This window comes from Sarcophilus harrisii, chromosome 1 (assembly GCF_902635505.1).
Source record: "Sarcophilus harrisii chromosome 1, mSarHar1.11, whole genome shotgun sequence".
Lineage (NCBI taxonomy): Eukaryota > Metazoa > Chordata > Mammalia > Dasyuromorphia > Dasyuridae > Sarcophilus > Sarcophilus harrisii.
Genome location: NC_045426.1, coordinates 107,958,169 through 107,977,695, shown reverse-complemented (window position 1 = coordinate 107,977,695; position 19,527 = coordinate 107,958,169). Strand labels below are relative to the sequence as shown.

The 19,527-nt window shown below is 32.8% G+C and overlaps 1 protein-coding gene across 24 annotated transcripts in view; it reads right to left on the bottom strand.

Annotated features, from left to right (window-relative positions):
- Positions 1–19,527, bottom strand: part of MPDZ (multiple PDZ domain crumbs cell polarity complex component) — a 211,983-nt gene that overhangs the window by 120,273 nt on the left and 72,183 nt on the right. For all 24 annotated transcript variants that reach the window (XM_031961670.1, XM_031961657.1, XM_031961663.1 and 21 more), the window contains 5 exons: positions 19,088–19,176; positions 11,263–11,458; positions 9,018–9,107; positions 2,467–2,570; positions 749–895 (listed from right to left, as the gene is read on the bottom strand). In XM_031961670.1, the coding sequence (XP_031817530.1) occupies positions 749–895; positions 2,467–2,570; positions 9,018–9,107; positions 11,263–11,458; positions 19,088–19,176 (626 nt within the window). The remainder of the gene's footprint in view (positions 1–748; positions 896–2,466; positions 2,571–9,017; positions 9,108–11,262; positions 11,459–19,087; positions 19,177–19,527) is intronic.

Below are 19,527 nucleotides of genomic sequence, written 5' to 3'. Positions count from 1 at the left end.
TCAGGCCAAAAAAAAAAAAAAAAAAAAAAAAAAACTTATCTATCATATGGTTCAGTCCCCTCAATGTACATATATGGAAACTGAGGCTCAGAGAGCTAAAATGATTTACCCAAGATCAAATATATAATAAATAGTAAAGAAATTATACAGATATTCCCCTAATTAAATTATATCTATTAGAAGAGAGGTGAACATTGAAAGGTAGGTGAAAAGGGAAATGATAATAAGGATATAAGTTTTTCTTAAACATAAAATGTTGGGATTTAATTCAGAAAATGAGTATATACATGGTCTAGATTTTTTTTTGAGAGTTTAGGGTTTTTGTAGTTTAATCCTGAATGTGCCATTCAAACTATGACTCTAAGTCTTAAACAATGATAAATTTTAAAAATTTCGGAAGTGAAAGAAACCCCAAAAGTTACCCTGGAGATATTTAAGTGGTGCAGTGGATAGAACCTTTCACTCAAGGAAAACTTCAATTCAAATCTGTCTCAGACCAACCATATACAATATGATCAAATCACTTAGCTTCTCTCAATTATAAAATGGATGGAAGTATCTTACTTACTTCACAGGGCTGTTGTAAGAAACAAATAAAATGCTATTGGCATAGCATTCTGAAAATTATAACATAAATACTGATTATGATTATTATTACTCTGTTCAATACATACATGAAAAAGAATTGTCTACTGGTTTTTTTTTCCAAAAGCTTACTTAAAGGAATGAAAGAGAAACAATATCTTACTTCCAGTAACTCGTCTCCACTGAAGAGTTTCCCACTGTGTCCAACAGGTCCTTCAGGTAGAACAGATCTAATGAAATGATGTCCTACAGTTGCTTCCAAGCTTATTCCCAACCCACTGCTCTCACTGAACTTGTTCATGTGGGCAACCTATAAAAAAGAAAATAATTATATGTGTGTGTGTATTTTATTTTTTATTTATATTTTATTTATTTCCACTATAAATAACTGTGATATAAAAGCAAAAGCCATCAACTAAAATTTAACTGCTGATTAAATGAATTAATTATATACAATTATACACTATATATGCACATACATACATATGTTTGTATATGTAAAAACTGGAAGGAGGAAAGGGGGAGGAAAAGAGAGAAAGAGAGAGAGAGAAAGAGAGAGGAGAGAGAATGGGGAAGAAAGAGAAAGAGAAAGAGAGACAGAAGGAGAGGGGAAGAGAGAGAGAGAAGAAGAGGGGAAGAGAAAAGAAGAGAAGAGAAAACCTATAGACAGACTTACAAACAGACAGCATCATCAGTATCCCACAGAAAATGTTATGTTCCTTTTGGAAAGACCACTTATGTCCATAAATTTCTGGAATTAACCTTAGTTTCAACTTTCAATCTCAGTGGCAGTCAAGAGTACCCAAGCATAACTTTTCCATAAGTTTCTGAAATTATCTAGGGAACAGCTCAATTCACAGCAACCATTCAGTATTACAGAGAGATTCCCTTCTTGCCAAAGATATATATTTTTAATTAACAAAAGCTAATGCAATTTTTTTCTTTTCTTTTTTCCCTAGTGACACATAACAGAAATTAAAGCACTGTTTATGAAGGCAAAGACTCTAAAATATGAATAAACCTTAGAGATCAATAAGTCCAATAACTTTATTTTACAGATGAGGGAAATGAAACTCAAGAAGACAAGTGGACTGAACAAGTTTGCACCAAATAGGAATTTATGTCTGTTGATTCCAAATTCAATTTTATTTCCCCTGCATCCCATTACTTTATTAAGGCTTTTAAAAATAATATGGAAGTCTCAGAAAAAGATCCTGAAAGTGCTTTGAAATTATGTGTCTTATAATTAGAATTGTGCTTGCCATTATGATCCATTTTCTCTCTTGAATCCATAAGAACTCAAATTGTATCAAGACTATCATCTACCCCAATACCTGATTATTCTTGCCAAACATTGAGGACCTCACAGTTATACAAAAACAAATTAAAAAGTCTCATGTCACTAGGGCATAGAAAGAGTAAGAAAAAGTGATTCATGGTTCTAACCACTTATTGTTGGACCGTACCCTTTGTACTAATCAAAGTTTGGAAAATTGATGAATTATGTTAATTTGGAAACTTCAACTTCAGGAGAATTCACTACATTCTTATTTTCTCTTCCCTATTTAAAAACTTGCTTGTTTTTAATCAACCTTTTTTTTAAAAATTGACTCATGAGCCCAGATCAGCACTAAAAAGTTTAGTCTTCCCCAAAGGCCAGATATTTACCATTGGACTGGGACCAAATTACAAAAGATAATAATGGATTTTTGTTGTTAATATTAAAAAAAAAAGTCCATATTGCTTGAATAATTCTTTGCCCTTTGCATTTCCTTATGTGGAATTAGAATATCTAATCTCTATTAAAATAATAACTCTATCGCCAAATTTATCAGATTACTCAAAAATAATATTACCAAGAAGAAATAAAGGTTAACATACCACTATTTCATAATTAAGGCCCATAATCCTTTGCCATTTACTCTGCAATTTTGCTTCTTCAAGCTGTCCTTCATCAACTTCTATTTCTTCTGGCAGCTGTAGGTCTAAAATAATTTAAATCATAATTTAACTAATAAAATCATAATAAATTAACATAATTAAATCATAACATAATGAAACTTGGTACAAAGTTGCCCCCCTTTAAGTTAGTTTCATCATAAGCTTTTCTATACCTCAGCCCTGCCTGCTTATAATTTTTTCCGTAGTGTTCCCTATAATGATCTCTTGTTTTCTTCATATCATTTCATGGTCATTTCATCTTACTTGGTCATCTCTCATTTTGTCCATTAGCCTTGTCTTAACCCTACTAGAATATAACCCTTGAAAGCAAAAGACATATTTCACTTTTGTATTTGAATCTTCAATGTCTGGGTCAGTACCTGGGTGATGGTGCTTAATAGTACCTTCTGGTTGACTGATCAACAAACTTAACATATCCCTATTAATCAATTTTCTTCCCTTGGATTCCTCCAGTAAGTACATATTCTGATTCAGCTTGGATTTGGGAACTGGTCTATCAGAAAGACTATCTGCAAACTGTTCCTCACCCCCACCCTTCACTGCCCCATCTAATTTCAGAGAAACATTTAGAGCTATTTATAACCATTAAAACTATTAGAAGATGGGCTGGTTAAGTGGCACAGTAGACAGAAGTCCTGAAGTCAGGAACACCCGAGTTCAAATCTGGTCTCAGACATTTAACACTACCTACCTATGTGACCCTAGGCAAGTCACTTAACCCCAACTGCCTCATCAAAAAAAAAAAAATTATATATATATATAATAAAATAAAATATATATATACATTATATATATATATCACTCAAGTTTGACAAAAGATTCTGATTATAATACAGGTGTTCTTTGATTTACACAATTTACACAACAGATGGATCTTCAAACAGTTATATGTGTAGAGGGCTGAAACTCTTGAGTCGATGCACTGAGGTCAGGACAGCTGAGCACTTGAGGCTAACTACTGATTGGACAATACTCTATGGACATATGCTTGGAAAATGGCCCTTCCCACTATCCTGTGCTGACTCGATGATTGGTGTATACAGAGAATTGTAGGAGGGACTAGGAAGTGGAGTAAGATTAGCCAGAGGCACTTTGGCCAAGGACCAGGAAGAAGGCAGTTGGCTCTTGAGATCCTACTTCCATCCCTTTCACTTCTACCCCTAAAGACCAAGAACAAAGACTAAGGACTTTTGCTTATCCTGACTCCAGCTGATTCTAAGGTATCCTGAGTGCTAGTGTGGTCATCACAATATCAAATTTTATTTTCATTTCAATAGGGAAGTTGGCTACTAAAAAAACTATGAAGTGACAAGTCCTTTTTTACATAAAGCAAATCACTATGCACTAATTTATGTTTTACAAGTTTGGGGGTTTGTATATAGGTTTTCTTAAAGCAAGAACAAGATTCAATTTTGATGAATCTTGGTAGAACTATAGCCAAAAGTATGAAGTAATCGTAATGTCTGTTGTCATGTGAACATATTTAAAGGGTTAATAAGTGCAAACAACTGAAATGAAAATCTTCTGAAGACTTCAGTAGATAAAGCCAAATTTGGGTTTATTTTTCTTGCTTACTATGTCCTCATTGCTCTATAAAACATGGTCCTTGGATGAATAATTTTCCCAAAATAAGAGCTTTACTTTCAACAAAAAAAAATGTTCATTACTGACAAGTGTTTTTTCTTGTTTCTTGTTGAATTACTAACTGCTTAATCTTTAAGGTCTATTCAATCTCTGTTTTTCTTTAAGCTAAATAGCCTCATTAATTTATGTTGGGACATTAAGAATTCAGGAAATTTTATTTTGCAACTTGGGCTATTTCTAAGTTGGTAAATACAAGTATACCGAGTTCATTTATTCATTCAAAAAAGTTTGCTATTTTAAAAGCACAGGGCTGGAGGCTCTGGCAGAGGCAGAGATAAATAAGAAATCATCCATGTGATTAATGGATTCCCAACCCTTAAGGCTGCTGAAGTTGGAGATGATTGGTTGGTGGAAGAAACCACTATCTTTTAGAGTTTCTCATGAAGAAGGAGAAGCATGAGTAGTCGGCTCAATTTTAGGAAAACAGATTTCAAAAAGTTTAGAAGCAAGGTAGGCATGAAATCCTTCATGAGAAGTTGCTCAGGTAGAATAGGAAACTCATAAGAATTAAATTTCTAAAGGGGGAAATTTCCAGTAAGGAGAAAACATACAAGCTGTCTGAAGAGAACACACAAGGAATCCAAAATAAAATTAGATTTTTTTTTTCAAAAAATTTGCATAAAAGATAGAAAGAAGGGCAGTTAAGATGAATACTATATAATAGTACTAAAACAGTATCAAGAATCATAAAATTCTGGATAAGCTGAGGCTATCAAGGGAAACCAAGGTCAAAATAGAGTGTTTTCACTATATTGAATGAAAAAAAAGATCTAAGAAATGATAGAACTTCTACTTGGCATGGATAAAATGATAACTGACAACAGAGAAAAGGCAGAGCTTCTAAAATTATTATTTTGTTTCCGCCTTGAGTACCAAGAAGAATGACTTTTTACATTATAAATGACAGATGAAAAAATCTTATGGGAGTTGAAATCCAGGATAAATAAAGAGAGAGTAAGATCATCTACTTGCCCTGGCTTAGTTCAAATCATTTGGCCCAAATGTACTATATTCCTTGGCTCCTGCAAGAAGCAGCAGATGTAACTGCTATGCCACTATCAGCAATATCTGAACAATCATGGGAAATTGGGAAAGGTAGCACAAAACTGAAGAAGAGCAAATGTAGAACCTTTTTTGTTATTTTGTTTTTAAAGAACAAAGGCTACAAATTACATAGCAGTAAATCTAACTTCTATTGTTTCTGGACTAGAATGGCATAATCAAGATAAGAGCATGCAAATTAAAATTTCCTCTTTTTTGACAAAACTATTAACCTAACAGATTAGAGTAATGCCAAGGACCAGAATTTTTAATGTGGTATCTATGAATTTGTTTTTACAATATTTTAAAACAGTATTTCAATGTAACTGGTTTTCTTTGTAATTCTATTTCATTTATCTTACATATTTAATTACATTATTCTGAGAAGAGGTCCATAGGTGCCACCAAGATGCCAAAAGGGCTGTGGTCACAAAAGCAGTTCAAAAACTCTGACAGATAAAGTTTAACTAGATTGTAGTAAAAAAAAAAAATGATAAATTTTATCATATTATTCTTGTGGAAAACATAGACTTGTCGAGACTATGGTAACACAGTTAAAGGGATTTAAAATTGGTAGAATGTTTATTTTAAAGAGTAGTTTAGTTCCTCATGGCAGAAGTACCAGTGCAGTGAGATATTTGTAAAGCGCTTAACACAACACATTGGAACAATGGATTCCATATAAATGGTTACTGTCTTCCCATCCCTTACCCTTCTCTAGTGCCCCAGATGTCTGTGTTTGGTCCTATGCTATTTAAAAATTTTATCAGTGATCTGGATAAATGCATAATTGGCACACTCACTAAAACGGCAGATGACACAAAGCTAAGGGAAAGAGCTACTCAAAGACAGGATCTAAAAAAAAACTCTTGATAGGCTAAAATACAAAGCTGATGAAGAAGATAAAATTCAACAAAGCTATATTTAAAGTCTTACATCTGAGTACAAAAGAAAATGCCTCAAGCTGAGGATATGGAAGGCAGAGTTAGAGAGTTGTCATTTGTCTGCAATTAGGAGTTTGAGTGAACTATATGTTTGGTTTGAGTGAACAATGACATTTGGCTGTCAAATAAACTAATGCAATATTGGGCTATGATAGAGAAGCACATTTTCTATGAATAAAGAGGTAATAACCCTTCTGTATTCAGCCCTGGACAGACTCTGTCTGCAGAACTATGTTCAATTCTATGATACCAAAGTTTTAAGACGACTAAGGAACTAATGAGTCCCCAGAAAGGGGCAACTCCATCTGTGACTACAGCTTTGAGTATGTTACATAATAACAGGCAGATAGAAAAGAAGAACTTTAGCCTGGAGAAGAGAAGACTTAGGTTGAGTGGAGAGGGCAAAAGAGGTGTGGATATGACCATTGTCTATAGATATATTAAGGACTATTACATGGAAGAGAAATTAAACATATTCTAAATGGATTCAGAAAACAAGAAATAGGAGCAGTGGGTAAAAGTTACAAAGAAGTAAACGTAAATATGGTATCAGGAAAAATTTCCCAACAACTAGAGCTGTTCAAAAATAGAATGGGTTGTATAGGAAGACCTGATGGGAGAGCTTCAAGCAGAAGATACACAGCCACTTGCTGGACATGTTATAGTAGATATTCCTTTTGGTATGGGTTGGACTAAATAGACTCCAAGATTTCTTCTAACTTTAAAACTTAGTGGTTTTGTAAAATAGCCAGTCCCAAGGCCAAACCATGTGAAAGTGATCATAATAGATGTGATATACTAGGAAATTAAAAAGAACAAAGATCATAATGAGAATAATGATATGTTTCAATAGTCAATAATTCAAGGGTAACAGAGCAAGAGTATTCTGTACTTCCATCAAAATTTTTTAGAACACTGTCCAGATCTCTCCTTTGCCATGACCCCATTCAGTTGTGTTTCTAATTTTCTGAACTTCCACAATGCCTCTGCAACCATTTGATCATGGAAAAGGCTTTAGCTCTGGAGCTTCTTTCCCTTAGAACATCCATCTGCCATGTTGTCTCCCTTCTTTAATTGATTAGTTCCTCCTGGGCCCTTCTATTTTGGAGAAGGGGACCAGATTGGCCAATTTCCTATCCAAGTTTCTGATATTCCATACTTCAACAGATATCTTCACTTTCTCCTTCCAACCTAACAACCGCTCACACACATACATGTTTCATCTCCTCTTTGTGTGTTACTCTCTCATGTTAGAATCTAAACATTTTGAGGGCAGAGACTTCCTTCTTGCCTACATCTGTTTCTCCATAACTTAGTATAGTACCTGACACATAGTAAGTATTTGATAAGTGTTTGTTGATTGTCTAACCCACTCTACTTAATATTTAACTGTGCTGATGCCAAATAGCCTCCAATAGACTGTAAATTCCTGAAGGGAAGGAATGATGCCATTTTTATCTTAATATCTCCAATATCTAAAAACTTATATTCAAAGAAAATAGGCACCCATTCTTTTGCAGAAGTAGAAAGACCAGTAGTGTGGAACACCATTTTTTCAAACATTTTTGACATACTAATCACTTTTATAGATGTCTAAAATCTTTGTCTTTTTTTCCTTTAGAAATATTTCATTCTTTGTTATGTGGAATAATATACTTTGGGAGGGGAAAGGGAATACTGGGAGATGTAAAGCCATGTAAAGATAAAAAATATCAATAAAATTATTTTTAAAAAATGAACAAAAAGAAAGTACAGGTGTTTAATAGATGTCTAATGAATTCTTCTGAACTAACCTTTCAGCAAAGGAAATTTTAAGAATATCTGGAAGCATAGCAGTAATCACAAAGTTAAGGTTTTGCCCATGCTTATTGATGATTGAGGTACTGAAAAATGTTACAGAGGGAGAGAGAGAGGGAGGGAAGGAAGAGGCAGAGAGGGAAGAAAAGAGAGAGAGAGAGAAAGAGAGAGAGAGAGAGAGAATGAGAATGTGTGTATAGGTATATATATATATATATATATATATATATATATACATACATATATATGTGTATCTATATATTCTTATTTCTGATATTAGAGAGAACCAGAAGAAATCTAAATTCTCAAAGAGACATGGTTCACCATCAAATATGATATACTCCAAGAATCATCTTGGAAAACTGCTCTAGAACTAACTTAGATCCTTTTAGGCCACTTCCAGATACTACTATGTGTGGAAAAGCAGCCCAGCCATAATCTCATTGATGCTAAAGAACCAAAACATATTCATGTCATATTGTTATGGAACCTACTATTTCAAAATATGTGAAACCCTTTAAAAAGTTTCATTGATGGAAGAAGTGATGTTTTCCCTCAGTTTTATACAATACAGAGGACACATTAGTACAGAATAAACTCCTGGTAATAGAAGGAGCATCAAAAAAACATTGGGCTGTGAGTATAGAAACCTATGAACTACTCTTACCAAACTAGGTAATTTAATTGTGATGGGCTTGTTGACAAAGATTCTCTAGAATTTATCTAGGAAACTTTTCAAGATCTCACTTACATTTGTTCACTCTAGGCTTTGACAACGTGTCAGTAAGAGACTGAAGAAGGGCTTTGCCCACAGCAGATTCTTAATTAAGTGCAATTTAAAACATTGTTCAAGTATCAACAGAATTGCTTGAAATTCAAGGGTTCCCCTGTGAACACAACTCTACAAGGAAGAAAACTTTAACAACCCAAAAGCAAAGTACAAAATCAACTATGCAATCTTGCCCTATATTCATTAATCATGTTTGGGTTTAATTTACATGAAAACTATTTCATTTCTAAAAAAAATCACAAACATATACTAACCTGATTCTGGATGCTTTTCAGCTTCTCCAATTTGCAACATGCTGGTATTTGTCTCCACTGTTGGGGAAATATCATCCTTGTCACAGTTTTCTAAAAACAGAATATATTTAGTTCTTGGCGTTGTTTTTTGTTTTTTTTTTTAATACTATCATGATACATGCATTCTTCAAGAAGAAAGTCAATTTAGCAAACATGGTTTATGTAACTATTCTATGCTAATTACTCAACTAAGTGGTAGGGATGAAGAAATGAAAATGGCAATCTTTTCCCAGCTTACTATTTATTAAAGGATATAGAACACACACAAATATATAACACATGCATATATATATGTATATGTATATATAGACACATACAAACACATATACATGAAAATACATATAATCCAAAGAATGATATAATGCAAAGAAGAAAAATAAACAAACTCTGTAAGATCCAGTCAAGGGAACATGAAGTAAAATTTTCAAAGAACCACCTAGATGTTTCTTCAAGAAACAAGAAGGATTTCAAGAGGCAGAAAGGAAAGTGGTACATCTCCAGATCTGATAGACTGACTGCATGAATATATGGAGGTAAGAGAGGGAACACTGAGATATCACATAACAGCAATTTAGCTAATGTACAACATGTAGGAAGGGCTGAAAAGATAGGTTATATAGCCTTTGAAAACACAAAGACATATCCAAAATATGGTACTAGAGAATTTTACTGTAGGACATAAATAAACCTTTAAAAATGGAAGTCATCAGAGATCTAATGATTGTAGAAAATATCTTTATAGTCAATTACATCACTATGTTTCAAGGTATCCCTATTGCATTCTTTTTAAAATTATTTAAAATTTTAAAATCATAATAGCATACATTTACATAATAATAGATAACATTTATAAGGTGCTTCACTTCTCCCATGGCTGCTCACTTGGCCTTCACCATTATCTTCAGGAAATCAACATCCTAAAAGACCGTATTAGTTCCAAAACTCAAATCCTCAAAGTTATCTCCCATCTCTTACACACATCCTTCCCTCTGATTACAAAGAGTGGAGAGGAAATATCAGAGAGATTCTCCCAAATCCTCTTTTTTAATGAGAGAGCCCAAAGTAGACATCTCACAATTTCCCACCTGGCTGAAAGACTTCATGTACCTATCCTGGATACCCCACCTTACTTGCTCTGTTCCCCCCTCCCTACCTTGTTCAATTTTTTAAAAAAAAAATATTTTATCTTCCCTTCCAAGAGATTGTAAACTCTTTGAGGGTAGGGAATGTATTTTGCTTTTCTTTGTAGCCCAGGTAATTAATAAATGAGAGATGGTTAGAGCACTGGGCAAGGAATCAGGAAGGCTCATCTTCCCAAGTTCATATCCAGCCTCATATATTTAGTAGCTGTGTGACTTGAACAAGTCACTTAAAATGAGTTAGAGAAGCAAATGGCAAACCACTCCAGGAAAATCCCAAATGGGGTCACAAAGAATTGGACACAACTGAAAAAACACCCAAACAACAAACTGCTTCAAGTTGGTAAAATCTTTAGTATATATTATTACTTCATTTGATCTTCTAAACTGTGAGGTACAAGCTATATTAACCCCATTTTCCAGATAGACAGAGTTAAAGGAAAGTTAAGTAATTTTTTCAGTGGTATATAGCTATTAAATATCTACAGAGGGATTCAAATACAAATCTTTCTGATTCCAAAACTACCATTCTAATCCCCATGCTACCTGTTGCCCGGAGTCACAAAGACGATACAGCAAAGTTGGAGACATTATAGATCTCTCAAATCCATTACTCCACACTGTTTCTCATATCTTTGATGAGATATATGGAAAAATGTATCACTTCTTCAACCTCAAAAGCTATGTGATTTTATCCATGTAAATATTCTCTCCTAACAGAGACCTGTAAATCTTGCAATACCTTCTTAAATGGGTTCCTGAGCTACTGCAGTCAAAATATTCATCATTTGGTGGCTAACCTTCTGGTTATCTAAATCTGCATTAGGTTAGTTCAATAGACTTTAGAATGCTTTTTTGTGACTACAACATTCTAAAACTTTTTCTACCTCTTACTATCTTTTGTCTAGCATGATTTGTGAACTTTTAGTTCTGAAAGCCTATGATCCCTTTCATACCATGCTAAAGCATCAGAATAGGTCTTGGATGAACAAAAGAAGATATAGAAGATGTAATATTTATTTATTTTATTCAAGTTTTGAAATGAATTGTAATTAATGTGGTTTTACCTTTGCTTATATTAACATCTGGAGCAGACAAAGTAATGTCCTTTGTAACAGAAGTATTCAAGTCCTCATCAGATCTGGCCTGGGTTTCTGGTTTAGTTGTTTTTCTCATCAGTGCCAGCCGTACAGTTTGTCCCGTATTTCGTAAAAGCTCTACAGCTTGTTGGTTTGTAAAACCCTGCAAATCTGTACCATCCACCTTGGAGAAAAGGAGATCAGATGAAGCATTAGCACATCTCTCTTGATTCAACAAATATGCTGCTAGGCACTATGAAAGATACAGTAATATATAGGACAATCCTAATATTTTAGTAGGGGAGATAACACTTTAGGAAATTCTAAAGTATAGAGATTCTTTCCTTTCTTTCTTTTGCATTTGAATACTCAGCACCTATCATAGTTCCTGGGACATAATAAGCTCTTAATAAATGTTTGTTGACTGATTTGTTGATAACACATACTTAAATAGCAATATAAGGGAGTACCAGATATTTACTATATGGTGGGAAATAAATTACTTTAGGAGGTCAGAGGAATGTAAACCCATGCTAATGCTTGTTTTTTTTTTCCCTAATCTAAAACCAAGTCAATAGTGGCTAGAACAAAATATCAAATACAATAACCTTCCTTTTTTTTTAATCCATAGTTAAAGCCAATAAACCTAAAATAAAAACAATTATATGAAATATAATTATAGGTGGTCTATAATCAGTATCTCATACTTTTTTCATTTTAAATTATTTTATAACACTGAATAATTTTTGGATCTTCTACAATGCTTATGTCATTATAAACTACTTGAGTCAAAGACAAAAAGGACTATACGCATATGTAGGAAAGGGCACAAACCTGAAAGCCTATATGACTATAAAACACAGTCAGTATCATGTATAAACTCATACTGGAATATATAGACATAAAACACCCACACATATAACAAACATTCTTTTTCAACATTTCAAGGATCCATGTTATTATTAATTATTTCCTACAGTGGTAGAAATTTCAACCACTCTTCTCCTTGCTATATAAAGTGTTGTGGCCAAAAAATCTCTACCCAGTAGGCTTCCTTTCTGCAATGAAACTACTCTGAATCTAGCTGACTTTGTCCTTCCAAAATAGATAAACTAGTCTATTGTTGGACCTATAGCTGTCAACTTGACATGTCAACTGGAGCATGTATTTCACTGGCATAGTCTCTGAAAAACCAGGGTGACCCTCCAAATCATGATACGTAGAATACATACAGACAATCCATACATATACAGACATAAAATAGTAAATGAACATCTATTTAGCAGCTTCTACAAAGTTATACATGCCCTGACCACAAGGAGTTTACATTCTGAAGGAGGAGACATCATGTACACATAGAGGCAGAAACCAAAATAAGTATAAAATAAACACAAGATTATTTGGGGTAACATTAACATCTGAAGGTAGAGGTCAAGAAAGTTCTCCAGTTTCTTCTGAAGAAAATTAGAGATTCTCAGAGGTAACAGAGAGGTGGGAGTATATTCCAACAATCTCTATAAAGGCACAGAGATGAGTGAGTCAATATCCTATCAGTCAAAAAATAGTTATTTAAATAGCCCTGACTATGAGCCAGGCACTATGCTAAGCTCTGGGAATATAGAGAAAAGTAAAAGATACACTATAAGTAGCATTAGATTTGTAGCAGGAGGACTTCAAATTCTGGGTCTGCTACTCACTACCTGTATAACTAAGCAAATCACTAAATCAGACAGAATATGAGTGTCCTCATGTGAAAAATAAAGGTATCATACTAGACAATATGCTCCCTACTCAAGATCCATGATCCTACTTCAATTTTTGTCAAGATTCATGATTTCTTAGATAAGGACCCTCCCTCCAACAATGTAGATCACTGTCCATGACTTTATTAATTCTATAATAAAATATAATATACCATATTTCAGAATGTGACAAATCATCAGCCTCTCCACACATAGGAAGTGGTGTCCAGACTACACACAGAAATTCCATTGCTGACCCTACATGTGAAGCTCTTGTGCTTTAAAGGAATTGTCTAGTACAGCCTTTGAGGACCCAGTCACTTCCACATATCAATGAGAGGATTAGCTTCAAGATTAACATAAATCTCTTGAAATTATGTTTATAAAAAGGATCTGGAATAAATTCAATACTAAATATAAATATGTATATATTTTAATGATTACACAGAATTTCTCAAAATACCAAAGAATTTAAGCTGAAGATTTGCTTTTTTCATTTTAAGTTTCACAATTCCATGCTTTCTCTCATAGCACAGCTGCATATCAAAATAGATTGTATGCCCACTTATCCATTTAACTTCAATAATTTAAATTCATCAAATAGTCTAAGGAAAACAAAATATGTACTTTCTCTTCCATTCTTAGTAACTGTAGCTCATACTTAAAACATATAATCTTCACTCCTCCTTTCCCTTCTCCCCTTCCTTATATGAAAAGGAAAGATTTTTTTTTTTTAAAGTAACAGGCAGAAAAACATCCCTAATAAGAATGCAATTTCTACTTGGTAAATATTGTTGAGGCAACTAGGTAGCATATTGAATAGTATAGGTAAAGGTCAGAAATACCTCAATTCATGACTTCCTAACTATGTAACCCTGGGTACGTTATCTTCTCTCTGCTAGCCTTAGTTTCTTCAACTGAAAAATGGGGATAATAATAATACCTACCTCTCAGGATTGTTGTGAGGATCAAATTGAAATAATATTTGTAAAACAATTATCAAAGTAACTGGAATATAGTAGGCACTTTAAAATTCTTCTTTTCTTCCTAAAGTAAATGCCACATAGAAGCAAGGTTGTTGAGTTTTAGCTACTGTGTTATCATATGGATATATGGAGATGTATTGACTTGGATATTGTGTCTAAACCAATGATAACACAAGGCACTAAATGCTTAATGCAAAATGGATCATAAGAGAGATTTATCATATCCAGTAATATCAAAAGCTGCCGTTGAAATACAGCAATTCTTCACAACAAATAATTTGAAATTTTTACTAGTAGGGACATATTGGTAAAATTCTAAGAGTTCCTACCTTCCCACTTCAACTAATATGGCATCAACTAATTGCTCATACACACAAAGACTTCAAAATAACCTCACAAATCATACTAGGTAGTACTCAACTTCAAACTTAACATAGTAATATTCTGAAGTCCTTTTTAATATTTGTAAGAAAGTTTATTTTTCTTAATTTTCTTAAGCAAAGATAATTCTTCAATTGTTTTTTAATAATGATTATTATCTTTCAGTTAAAATGAATGTTATTAACTTAATAATGTTATAATATGGAGAAATTAAAGGTTTGCAATTTTTTTTCATGATAACCTTGTTTTGTTATATGAAGCAGGTAGTACAAGGATTATTTCTTTTTTTTTTTTTTACCAATGAGGAAACTGAGGCTTGGTGAGGTTAAATGACTTATTTAGAACAATACAGACAGTTTTAGAGTTAAAATTCAAATATCTTCCAGTCCAAATATTTTTCCACTAAAGTATTTTATTCTAACACTAATTAAATAAACAAATCATCTTATTTTTTACAAGAGAGAAAACATTAAAAATAGTGAAAAGAATGAAAAGTTGTTTTCACTCTATAAATATAAAAAAATAAAACCATAGTTTAATGTTTATTACCTAGTACCCAAAACTCTAGTGGTCTGAAGAGGTTATCATTACAGGAACTCTGACCATTAATGAACAGTCAAGTAGAAGAAACTACAATTATGTCTATAGTCATGAAAATGCAACCTGAGCTGAGTACATTTTAATTGGCATATTTTAAATTATCCACAAGATGCTAATGTTTCCCCTTCAAATTGAAGTGAATACGAAAAACTGAATTGGAACTAAAATTTGTTTTTTTTTTCCAAATAAAAAAGGATTATAGCTAACCAGGAGATTAAAATAGTGAGTGCTAATGAAAAATTGAATATTTTGAATTTTGCTAAAAATCCAAGAGCTCTAATGAAGATATGAAGGTAATGACTTTAAATATAGTAAGAAAACAAGAGAAATTGAATATTTTTATTTTTATTAAGAATCCAAGAGCTCTGATGAAGATATGTAGGTAATGGTTTTAAATATAGTAAGAAAACAAATTCTGGCCTTTAAATCAATAATTAACTTTTCAATTAAAAAATCATATTATTCTCTCTAAGAGGTTGCATAGCTTTTTCTTCTCAGTTAGAAAGAAGCAAATGAAAAGTGTAGAAAAATAAGTGTAGACTCAAAATACTTTAATTTGTATTTGTATACTGCATATTTCCATATGTGCATAGATATACATTCTGTTTATTTAAAAAGCTCCTTAAGGGGAGAGGTGTTTTCATTGTGTCTTTGTATCAATAATGCTAATATAACAGGCACTTAATAAAGGCTTATTTATTGTCTGATTTCTACTTCACTAGTTAGGCTTTTAACTGATTCAAAGTACAGTGACACTAACTGGAACTAATGTGTGAAATGTTTTCATAGAAGAAAAGGAAAGGGAAGAGAGAGAGAGAAAAAAAAAACTAGCTGATAAAGAAGGGTGTAAATAAAGTTGATGATATCAAGCTTGACAAGGGTTAAAAAGCAGAGTACTCACAGGATCAAAGGGGTATCTTGGTACTTGAACACAGTTTACTAAAAGGTATAGAAAATAAGGTGAGAAAAGAGAAAGTACAGAATCAGATATATTTCCAATTGAAGTTTATTTGTTATACAGAACAGAAACTACAAAGAAAGTTAAGCAAATTATGAAGAGTTCAATTAGCAAAAGAGTTTCTGCTAGGAGTCATGAAGAACTCTATGGAGAAGGTAGGAAATAACAGCAGAATGCAAAAAATCTGAGGGAGGAATGCTACTAGCAGTAATAAGCAGCAGCAGCAGGAGGAGGAGGAGCAACCCCATCATCTCTATACCTGGAGTTGTCTCCAGATGCTTTCAATGAGTTTGAGGAAGATGAATTTACAATCCAATAATTTCATTCAATTACAAAATGTAACCATATTATCCAACTTCATATTAGCCAATAGAATAGTGAATATAAAAGAATAATCAAACAAAAGGAATGCTTGTCTGAACTCCATCAAAAAATATATATATAAGGAGATAATAACAATAACAATTCTTATTTCAAGAATCTCTGATTTTTTTAGGTGTTAATGCTCTACTAATCAGTGAAAAATAATTCCTCCATATCTAACTGAATATTTTTCTTGAGTATTTGTGGCCAAATCACTTATCATATCGTACCTTACACTTAACTGATGAGTTTTTCTGCACTGAACTAGACTATTCCTTGGGCAACAGACATAATTTATTGTCAGGTCTATTAGAAGCCTTTTCAGTTTTGTTGTATCTATCAAGGCTTGCAGACTCTCCAGACCTAGCCTTCAAAGCCTTGAAACACCTCTCTGCCATGCATGGTAAAGCACTGGAGAACTTCTTTAGTAAGAGAATAATAATAGTAATACCTCTTATTTACATTTCTCTTTTAATTCAATTCGATTCAATAATAGTACTACCTATTATTTCCTTGTCTCTTAATTCGATTCGATTCAACAAGCATTTATTAATATTCTCTACTGCATACTGTATGAAGATGTACTCTGATGGACGTGGATTTCTTTGACAAAGAGACCTAATTCAGTTTCAATTGATCAATGATGGACAGAAACAGCTACACCCAAAGGAAAAAACACTGGGAAATGAATGTAAACTGTTTGCATTTTTGTTTTTCTTCCCGGGTTATTTTTACCTTCTGAATCCAATTCTCCCTGGGCAACAAGAAAACTGTTTGGACTGCACACATACATTGTATCTAGGATATACTAGGACATATTCAACATATATAACACTGCTTGCCATCTAGGGGAGGGGGTGGAGGGTGGGAGGGAAAAATCGGAACAGAAGTGAGTGCAAGGGATAATGTTGTAAAAAAAATTACCCTGGCATGGGTTCTGTCAATAAAAAGTTATTATAATAAAAAAAAATAATAATATTCTCTACTGCATATCAGGCACTAGAATACAAGGATTAAAAAAAAAATGATCCCTGCCTTCAAGGAGTTTACATTCTGTTGTAAAGTTCACAGTCTATAGATAAATCCAGGGGTCCTCAAACTACGGCCCGCGGGCCAGACGCCAGCAGCTGAAGACAATTATCCCCCTCACCCAGGGCTATGAAGTTTCTTTATTTAAAGGCCCACAAAACAAAGTTTTTGTTTTTATTATAGTCCGGCCCTCCAACAGTCTGAGGGACAGTGAACTGGCCCCCTATTTAAAAAGTTTGAGGACCCCTGGATAAATGTAAAAAGATATGGAGAAAATAAAGTCATTATTATTGGGAAGAGGGAAGAACATAATCAGGAGACATCAGGAAAAGACTATTACAATAGTTCATATGTGGCCTGGACTTTAGAGGAAGCAAAAAAAAAAAAAAAAAAAAAAGTATTCCAAACACTTATTTATTCTCAAATCATATATATATGTATTTTTTTTTCTCATCTGATTCTTACCACAAGTACTATGAGATATGCAGGATATATATGATTATTCTCATTTTATAGATAAAGCAAGTTAAGTGACTTGTCCAAGGTAATATGGGTAGTATCAGGATCAAGTTTCTAAATCAGTGTTAATTGCCCGCAGAATCTGGTAATGTGCTCTTATCTTTACATCTCTGAAAAAATAGTAGAAGTTTTAGCACAGAGAAAGCATTAGATTGAACTAAAGTCCCTACTGACCTCAGTATATTTACATTGAAAATTGCCCTTAACATTTGTATCTCAAATGTTCTCTGATAAGCATCAGAGGATAAGATACGTATTAGCAACAGAGAGGTAGCTTTGATTAAAAGAAAATGAGTGTATTTTCTAAAAAGTCTCAATAAAAAACCACAATTAAAAAATACCCTAGCATGTCCAAAACTACACACCCAGCCAGTCCAAGAGGAAAATCATGAGTGTCACCAAGTGGTCCACCTGAGTAACTGCAATGTGTTTAATTTTTCATCTCTATCATATTTAAAGGCTATAATTCTGATCTGTGGTCTCGGATCCCTAATACAATCATAGAATTAATGCAAGGGATCTATACTCTGTATATTTTTTTTAATGAACTAAGACAATTTTGTATAATATTTTTAATGTATGGACACTCAAAATTTTCATGTTAAATATCTGAACAGTAAAGGACTTAATGAAGACTTATGATTTCTGGACTTAAAACTTTAAAACATAAACCTAAAAGTAAAACTTGTAATCAGTACATATTTGATCCCATTTTCAATCTAGTCTAGCACAATATAACTGAACATATTGATGTCTCAAAATCTTCAAGATATCATTATTATTATTAGAAAGTTAAGCTTCAATTATCCAGAAGATTCAGTAATCAGAGAAATTCATTCACCAATAAAGCAGGATAACCAAAGAGTTGAATATTCAAATATTCTTAGAGATGGAAAAGTCTTTTAAAATAATTTAGTTCATGATAACTTAATTTTAACTGTAATGACCAATATTCTCTCCAAGAGTCCATGAGGTGGGGGACTACTGGCATAGAACACTGCATACTCTATATCAGACGTAACTGGTATATATAGATTTACATCTATATATAGATTTTGAAATTATTTAAAAAATTTTTTCTTATCTATTTAATTTTCTGCCTCACAAGGGAAATGTTACATAAAAATTAAGTTATCAATCAATAAGTTTTAAAAATAATATCAAAAGTATCAAGTTTTTTTAAAAAAGAAATCTAATCTATCCCCATCATTTTAAAAATGAGGAAAGTGACTTACTGCTATGATTTGGTCACCAACACGGATTCTTCCATCATGTTCAACAGCACTGCTTTTTGTAATGCTCTTTACAAATATACCTGAAGATTCTGAGAATTGTTTAAAAAAAAATCATTATTTTGTTACTGTTCTATAAGTCAATCTAAGCATGTCTTTAGAAATATCTAAATTAAATATACAGAGAACATCACAGATATTTCCCAGTTCCATATTCAAACCTATAATTTTACAAAATTCTATCAGCTACCATTTTATAAAAGCAACATAATGGAATCCTGGTGGCCAGCTATTAAGAGAAAAAACAAACAACAAAAAGAAAAAAAATGTTTTAAACTAATGCTAACAGACAGACCAAGTTCCCCCTCTCCCCATACTACGCATATTATTAAATTATTAAAACAGATTTTATTTGGCCTTCAATTTTATTGCCATCACCTCCA